Raw genomic sequence first — 9,363 nt, 5'->3', positions numbered from 1 at the left:
ACTCTGTATTGTTGATCTGTTTATTTGTCTCTCTATCTTTGTCAATAAGCATATCTAATGCAAGGTGTTATTCTATTCAAAGTGTACAGAAATGACAGAAGTGATCCTCCTATTCAGTTTCTTCCTCAAGTGACTTGTTGATTACATTAAAATTTGTATGTCATGAAATAAGTGTGAGGAGCATCAGAATTATTTGACTCTACTCTCAAAGAAGTATATATTTACAATGTTGTCAGTATTATGTTTTCTCTTGTACACATGCATGGGATATTTTAGAATGCAGTGACGTATGATGATGTGCATGTTGACTTCACTTGGGAAGAGTGGACTTTACTGGATCCTTCCCAGAAGAATCTCTACAAAGAGGTGATGATTGAGACCTATAGGAATCTCACTATTATAGGTAAGATAGTGTATTTTTCCTTCACATTTTAAAATAAGAGGACAACTATCCTTAGGTTTTGAATGCTGCTCTGTCATTTGATTGAGAAATAAAATTAGATGAATAAATTAGTCATATTCTAAGATTCACTGAAGATAGTAACATAAATTTTGGACAGTTTTAAGGAAAATAACATATATTTTATGGTACTATGTTTTAGGATACAATTGGGAAAACCATAATACTGAAGAGCATCCTCAAAGTTCTAGAGGAGATGAAAGGTAATTTTCTTGTGCTAGTTGATACAAATGTGCCTCTGAAGAAATTAAAATGTGTCCTGGAAGTTTTGAACAAAAGCAACAGTGTAAATAACACAGATTAAAGTACATCAATGATTGTTAAATTTGCAAAGCATTCTTTTAAAGAAAGACAAGGGAACAGTGACTTACCAGATATTACCATTTGAATCACAGCACCATGGGAAATATGTTATAGAACTGCCAATTAATTCATTTTATCCTACTCATATTACAAAAGTATACATAGTGAAGAGGTGATAATTATATTTTTAATTTTTCTAATAAGCAAATAGTGAATAGTAATGGCAGTGTACTTTGTATACTTGTTGTGACTGTGCTGCTAACAGAGGGCACAGTTAGAGTCAAGAGTCAAATGGCAGTTATTTTGAAGAAACCTTAATCTATATAACACAAGTCCATGAGTACAGAAAGTCAAACTGTGAATTAAATGTTAAAAAACTTTTATTGGTTAAGCTTCCTTTACTAGATATGTCATATGTCTCTCTGGATACAAGTCATATGAGAATAGGAATATGGAAAGACATAACATACTTGTTTCTCAGAAGCATTAGAAGATATATAGCAGTCCTCATATTTAATATGCTTATTGAATTTGATTCAAGTATACAAATAATAAGTTTTCTAGGTATATTTTTGATGCATCAACAAAATCACTGTGCAGAAAATTTCTATCAGTACTAGGACTTAAAAATTTTTCTTTTTGTCCTAGTTCATTTAGTAAGTGAACAATGACTTACTGTATAGGAAAATTTATTAATGCATTGCAGATATTAAAGCTCTGACATTTTCCAGTTCTCTTCAAATATATGAATAATCTCATCTATAAAAATGTTCTGTATATGTGAACCATGTAATAAAGGATCTTACAATCACAAGTGTCTTCACAGATGTACACCTACTCTTAATAAAGTGGAATAACATGAGGGTAAACAAGGATAAAACCTTAAGATCTGGTTCTTCTTTACCATTGAGCCAAATTGTAAAATTAATTCATACACATATAAAGATTAAACAGTGTATTAAATGTGATAGTGCTTTTATATGTCCCATTATTTTTGCAGTCATGAACAAAATCAAACTGGAAGGAAACATATTATATACACTCAATGGGTTAAAGATCTTGCATATCCCAGTACTCTTCAAATATATGAAAATGTGCATACTGGAGAGAAACCCTATGAATATAACCAATGTGGTAAAGCCTTTGAATTTCAAAGTCGTCTTCAAGAACCTAAAACAAAACATACCAGAGAGAAACCTGCAAAGTTAATCAGTGTGGTAAAGCCTTTTCATGTCAATATAGTCTTCAAATGCATAAAAGAACACATACTGGAGAGAAACCCTATGAATGTAATCTGTGTGGTAAGGTCTTTGAAGACTACAATTGAGTAGTCTTCAAAGACCTACAAGAACCCATTCTGGAGAGAAACTCTATGAATGTAACCATTGTGTTAGAGCCTTTACATGGCACAGTAGTCTTCAAATGCATAAAAGAACACATACTGGAAAGAAATCCTATCAATTTAATTTGTGTGGTAAAGTTTGTGCACAATTCAGTTATCTTCAAAGGCATACAAGAACCCACTCTGGAGAGAAACCCTATGAATGTAAAGAATGTGGTAAAGCCTTTTCATTTCAAAACAGTCTTCGAATGCATAAAAGAACACATACTGGAGAGAAACCCTATGAGTGTAATCAGTGTGGTAAAGCCTTTGCAAGTCATAACAATCTTAATAGACATAAAAGGATACATACTGGAGAGAAACCCTATGAATGTAATCAGTGTGATAAAGCCTTTGCATGTCATAGTAATCTTCAAATGCATAAAAGAACACATACTGGAGAGAAACCCTATGAATGTAATCAGTGTAGTAAAGCCTTTGTATGTCACAATCGTCTTCAAATACATACAAGAACACATACTGGACAGAAACCCTATGAATGTAATCAGTGTTGTAAAGTATTTGCATATCATGGTACTCTTCAAAGGCATAAAAGAACACATACTGGAGAAAAACCCTATGAATGTAATCACTGTGGTAAAGCCTTTCTAAGTCACAATAATCTTCAAAGGTATAAAAGAAGACATACTGGAGAGAAACCCTATGAATGTAGTCAGTGTGGTAAAGCCTTTGCATATCATAGTACTCTTCACAGGCATAAAAGAACACATACTGGAGAGAAACCCTATGAATGTAATCACTGTAGTAAAGCCTTTGCATGTCATAGTAATCTTCAAATACATAAAAGAACACATACTGGAGAGAAACTCTATGAATGTAATCAGTGTGGTACAGCCTTTACACATAATAGTACTCTTCAAAGGCATAAAAGAACACATACTGGAGAGAAACCCTATGAATGTAATCACTGTGGTAAAGCCTTGGCATGCCAGTACATCTTCAAATATATAAAAGAACACATACTGTAGAGAAACTATATGAATGTAATCAGTGTGTAGAGCCTCTGCACAACTCAATTGTCTTCAATATGCAACTATATGAAAAAGTTAGGATGGCCATCTGATTATAAAGTGTTTGGTAAGATCTTTAGGCAACATGCACATAATCAGTTACAGAAGAGTATGTCTTCAATAGAAAAGTATTTGACAGTGTCAAAATTGGTGAAGCATTAGGTGTCTGCTTTTATACTGTTTTTAGCAACACATTCATGGAAAAAAACATTTATGCATTTATGAACCTTTTGTATAGGGTAAATGAGAGAGCCACATAAACAAACACTGACCCTGAACATAGGGCCAGGAAAGGAAACATCCTTTGGCCCTGAAATCAGAGTGAAAAACATCCTGACACTGAAACCAGAGTCAAAGAAACACACTTTGTTCCTGAATACAGAACCAGTTATAGAAACACCCTGATCCTGAAACGAGAATCAAAATTTTAAAAGAGGGCAATAAAACAAACACATTTTGGACCTGAAACCAGAGCCAAAGAAACACACTCTAACTTTGACCACCTAAGCAGAAATCCAAAGATTCCCTGAGCATGAAATCAACCAATTCTTGAGCATGAAATCCACCCAATATTTCAGCTTTTTCAAGCCCTGGGCCTGTTCCTTTGGCAACTGCGTTTTTCCTCCCTGGGAGATTCTGTAACACTCCTAGATTCCTTCTTACCAAATATATATCTTGAATGCATTTTAGATAAAGACTTTTCACTGGAGTAGATGAGAATCTGACTATAAAATTGGATTAGAGAAGCAACAGACCCTTTTGCTGGCAAACGTCCTGAAAAGGTCAGAGAAGAAATAACAACTTTTCACCAGAGACTGCTACATTTCTGCAGCATTTCACCCCTTTCTTGAGTGAAGCATAGAAGTAAGAATTAGAGCTCTAGATGAGAAGAAATGGACATCTACACACTCTAATAGAGCAGAACAGAAAATGAATTGACAGCTATGCTGAGAAACATCCTCAGGGGAGTGGAAGACAGCAGCAATGGACATCTCTCTTGGGAAACTCTCTTAGCAGTGTAGAGCAGAGTACAACTGTAAGGGTTCACTTTTGGAGAGGAGCAGGATTAATACCTTTTGCAGGGAGACTGTTTCCCAGTGAAGCACAGCATCAGGTGTAGCCTGACTTCTCAATATTCAGGTTACCTTTTCCCTCACAGCAATAGGCATCCAGGATATCTTCCCTTCATAGCTCTAGGTAAAGGCTGACTTTTGACAGTTAGGGTATCTTTCCCTCCAGAACTGTAAAAACTTGCACAATTGTTTATTTATTTTTTTTTTTGATTTGTCATTACAAGGTTTCTTTGTGTAATTTTGGAACTTACGCTACTGATTTAAATGGTAATGTAACAGTATTAGATTTTGTACTTCTCTTAAATTACATGAAATATCTAACTCAGGTATAAAATTTTATGTATCTGTATTATTTCCTTTTCTGTTGAGATATAATGTCCAGATCAACTTATAAATGAGTATAATTTGGCCCTTGGTTCCAGAGGGATATAATATCAGCATAAAAGTGGCATGACAATAAGTGTGAGACATAGCAGCTAAAGCAGGAGGCTATGAACTCACATCTTTTTTTTTTTTTTTTTGGTTTTTCGAGACAGGGTTTCTCTGTGTAGCTTTGCGCCTTTCCTGGAACTTGCTTTGGAGACCAGGCTGGCCTCAAACTCACAGAGATCTGCCTGCCTTTACCTCCCAAGTGCTGGGATTAAAGGCGTGCACCACCACCGCCCGGCTGAACTCACATCTTTAAATTGCAGCCTGAAGCAGAGAATGGGACCGGGAAATGGTGTTTGGATATAATTTCTTAAAGCCTTCCCTTCAGTCACATATTTACTCCAACAGGGCAGCATTTCCTAAAAATTCCAAAAGGATACCACCAACTTAGAAGGATTGATTACCCTGGCTTCAAGCCTACATGCTAGTTTTCTGTTACATGAAACAATCCATGATGAAGAAAAATTTTGAAAGCAGTTAGATGTCTCAACATCTGTTACAGTAATTAATGCTTAAAAGAAGAAAAACCTTTGTGTAAAATTGTTTCTTTAAACAGTTGTTGTACCTGTAATTACGTGATGTCGCTGTGTTTGTGTGGCTATGTGATCATGCAATCTGGTTGCTGAAAATGTTAGACCATTGGAACTTGGAGATGAATGACAGGAAGTTGTCAAAAATCAGACCTTGGTCCTGGGAATGTACATTTCTTAACCGCCCAGTCATATCTCTAGAGCTGTAAATTTTTAAAGTCTATTTATATCATTTTGAATGTGGTAATGAGGACAAACTCATACAAGAGAAAAACCCTATTCATGTAAACAATTTGGTAAAGACTTTAGACATCACAGTTGTCTTCAGCTTCAAGAAAAAGAAATCGTGTTTCATTTATTTTTCTTCACACACTTGAAGGAAGTAAATTACTTACCATGTTCACTTAGGACTAATAGGAGATCACTGCATTGTGATTTCTATCTTGAAACTTTTGAGGTAGATATTAAGTGTGCAATATGTGTGACAAATACATTTAGTGATGTTTATTTTGTTGTCTTTATATTTCTCCTATGCCTTTTGTTCATTTTCTATTGTACTTTTCTTAGTTATAGGTATTTTTCTGCTGTAATGTATAGAATGTTATACCCATCAACTAAGTGGTCCACTGTTTACTTAAATATCAGGCAGTGTGTGATTATACTTTTCAAGTAAGGTTGTCTGTAAAATGGTGGTGGATTTCTTATACTGGCTTTGTTTTTCATATTTTCACTAATTCCCTTTAGATATGTGCTTATAATTCTTTTTGACCTGGATGTTAGCAATGATTCAGTGATACATTTGAACTCATGATCCTCATGTAGCCACCTCCTTAGCACAAGTCCAAAGGTAGATGATTTACTCCCATCATGTGTACTTTTTTCAACCAAATTTAACAATGTTAACGTTATAATGCTTAATGAAAGATAATATAAGAAACATGAAATAACTAATGTGTGTATTCAAAGCAGTATTTTCATTTATCTGATAAAATTGTAATAAAGTAGGATAATCAGCAATCCACCATGCACCTCCTACCATAGCTTGCTATGTTATATATATATAATTTGATGTTCCATTCTTGTCTCATCCACATGAGTTAAATATTTGGATTTCATCTTGAAGTACTTCCTTCCAAGAGAATTATCCAGAGATGCTAGGTAATGTAATATCACTAAGATTTCTCTTGTAAGAAAAACTTATGAGGCATGTGATATGATTATGGATTGTAGGCTCATGGCAGATATGTGAGGACCAGAAGATAGCTTTGTGGTTCTCTTAATAGGGTGGTCATCGTCTGGTTACCAGCTTTGCACACAAAGACTACCAATGAGCCATCTCACAGGTGCTCAAATAAGATTTGTAGAAATACTACAACATTAAATTATTGTCTTATTTTCAGATTGTAAAGTTAATTTCATAGTAGAATATAAGAACAAAGGACAAATTGAATAATAAATTTTCTTTGCATATTAAAATATTTATAAAATCATATATTTTTCAAAATTGATTATGGGGGCTAAGCATTTGTTTATAACATTGTCTCAGAACCACAATTGAATGCCAGAGAATTGCCTCATTTTCTAAAGTTGTTTCTGCTAAGCCTGAGGACCTGAGTTCTATCTCTGGGTGATCCATACTATTCCTACAATTTTTTTTTATTTCTACACTTGGGCATTGACATACGCACACTCCTATATCAGCAAATATATAAAATATTTTTAGACGTGTATAAGTGCCACTGAGGTCATTTGCAACTAAATGAATCCGTAAGGTTCACCACTAGATCTCACATAGAGGAAGTAGATAAAAGACAAATCTAAGTTGTCCTCTCAGTGCTATATACACTTCCTGGCACAGGTGTAGACACACAAATGCAGTTCAATCTTTTCAAGTGGTTGAAAATACCAGCAAAGAAAATAACCCAATTATTGAGAATATATAAAATGATTTTATCAGTTAAATTATAGAATTTCAAGAAATAATTCTGTTCTTTAAAACATGGTTTCTTTTTAAATATTGTATTATCCTTTCATTTTCTGATTCCATTGTAGGTCACTTAGAAACCCATATTTCTGAACTTAGAGGTGCACGAATATAATTCCAGCCCTTGGCAGAATATGCAGGGCCAATCTCTGAGAGTTTGAGGCCACTTTGGTCCCCATAGTTAATTCCAGGGCAGCCTGTTTGGATACATCCTGTCTCAAAAAAATTCTGAAAGAAAAAGCATACCTCAAATTATGGAATTTTTCATAATATAATCTGGCTGGACTGTGACTGGTTCAACAAAAGCTTTTGTTATCTTCACTCACATCACAAGAGATGTGTTAACAATGAAAATTAAAAAAAAAACAGTATAGAGAGTCCATTCACAGAGGTATAGAAATTCATTGAATCCTTTGACAACCATCTAGAGGGGACTTTCTTCACCTTCAAGTCACAGGAGACAGAAAGAGTAGTAGGACATCTTCATCATCAAAATTATAATGATATATTTGGGACCTGAGCAGTTGACTCAGTAGTACTGGTCCTCTTGGTTACCCAAGTTTGATTCCCAGCACCTACATCAGATTTGTCACATCTACCTGTATTTCCATGTCCTTGAGTGCATTCACCTTGTGTGTTAGGAAACCAGATATACAAATGGTAAAAAGACAGATATGTATGTGATTCCATATTGTAAAAAAGGCTTTATTCATGTGTCTGTTATCTTAGAAAAGAATGGAATTTAATTTAAGTGCGTAAGTTTTGCAAATTATTATACCATGTTCATGCTAGGTAACAATGGTGACCAGAATATGATGTCTGATCCTCTGTGACTGGAGGCACTGTCAGTTGTGAGCTGTCTTGTGAGTGCAGGGAATGAGAGTCAGGTCTTGTATATAAAAAAATATTGTTCTCAGTGCTGAGACTTACATTCAAGCCTATGACCATGTCATTATAGTAGTAAGGTGTGGATGGCTGAATTAAATTCATCCTTACCTCAGTCCAGGTTACCCAGAAGAAATATAAGATTGATAGAACCCGAAACTACTTCACACTTGGTGCTCTAAAAATTTGTTTTTACTTTTCCCCAAATGAGAAATTATTGGTTGAGGAGCAGAGTACACAGTCATTTCGATTTTTGAAACACATACCCAATCTCTAAGAGTCATACATTGTGTTCATGTATCAAGAAGAGCCATGTGTTGTTTCTCTTTGAACTTATTCCAGTGATGATCCATCCTAAACTTTGCAAGTTTTTGCTAAGACCTCACATAACAATCAAATGCTTGCAATTATCAGTTCCATTGACTCACAGTTTTATGCCACATACAGTTTATCTTCAAAATTTCCATTTTTTACACACATTATCACAAATGTTAGGAAAATGGACTGCTTAACCAGAGACAGTTCTGACGAGGCAAGGCCCAAGGAGTTGTTTTTTAGGAAATATTTCTACTAGAAATATGAGACCAGATATAACTAAGAATATTCTGGATAAAAATGGATGACCAAGAGACTACAAGTTACCATTTAGAATGTTTTGTGTTGTAGGATATAAAACTAGCCCCCTGTACTGAATGTTATGGTGATTCCTGAGACACTCACACCCTCTCCTCATTCAGTATCCTGCTATTTTCTGATTGTTTAAAAAAAAACAAAAAATCTCAAGTGATTTAACCTCTTAAAAAATCATTTACACTTAAAATATAGAATGAAATAGGATTTTTACCCACCATTTAAAAATGTTTATAGAGCTACTAAAAAACTCACATTTTCAAATAGTTGGTTAAAACATCCCATTGGATTGTACAAGTAGTGAGGCTGGGATACTGACAGACATGATGGATGGTTAGTCAGACTTGGCTTTTTTCTCTTTTACTTCAGAGACTTGACTCTGTTTTTCAGTGTCTCCATTTTCTGCTGGCAGATCTGTAATTTTTGGTCAGCCACTTTAGCCTGTTGCCTTTATTTTCCTTTTCCTTTTTATTTGCACTCTTCTGTGTGATCATTTATCCTTTCCCATGGCCTTTTCCAGTGTTGCATCCACCTTGGCAGAGGCAGGCTTGGATAACAGTCTCACCGAGCATGACTTGGGCTCAGACTTCACCACTCTTTCTCTTGGGCAATGATTGTGGTGTCACTGGGTAGGAGGAACGTGTGATGTTGAACCTG

General features: G+C 34.9%; 1 protein-coding gene across 1 annotated transcript; it reads left to right on the top strand.

The window, feature by feature from the left end:
• The first annotated feature begins 253 nt into the window (after positions 1–253).
• LOC131902021 (zinc finger protein 431-like) lies at positions 254–3,198 on the top strand. The gene is made up of 3 exons (XM_059253053.1): positions 254–403; positions 603–663; positions 1,764–3,198. The coding sequence occupies exon 3, from the start codon at positions 2,186–2,188 to the stop codon at positions 3,131–3,133; it is 948 nt and encodes a 315-aa protein (XP_059109036.1). The 5' UTR covers positions 254–403; positions 603–663; positions 1,764–2,185; the 3' UTR covers positions 3,134–3,198.
• The last annotated feature ends 6,165 nt before the right edge of the window (positions 3,199–9,363 follow it).

This window comes from Peromyscus eremicus, unplaced genomic scaffold (assembly GCF_949786415.1).
Source record: "Peromyscus eremicus unplaced genomic scaffold, PerEre_H2_v1 PerEre#2#unplaced_1267, whole genome shotgun sequence".
Lineage (NCBI taxonomy): Eukaryota > Metazoa > Chordata > Mammalia > Rodentia > Cricetidae > Peromyscus > Peromyscus eremicus.
Note: the sequence above shows the minus strand (reverse complement) of the source record. Positions and strands in the feature narration are given on the sequence as shown.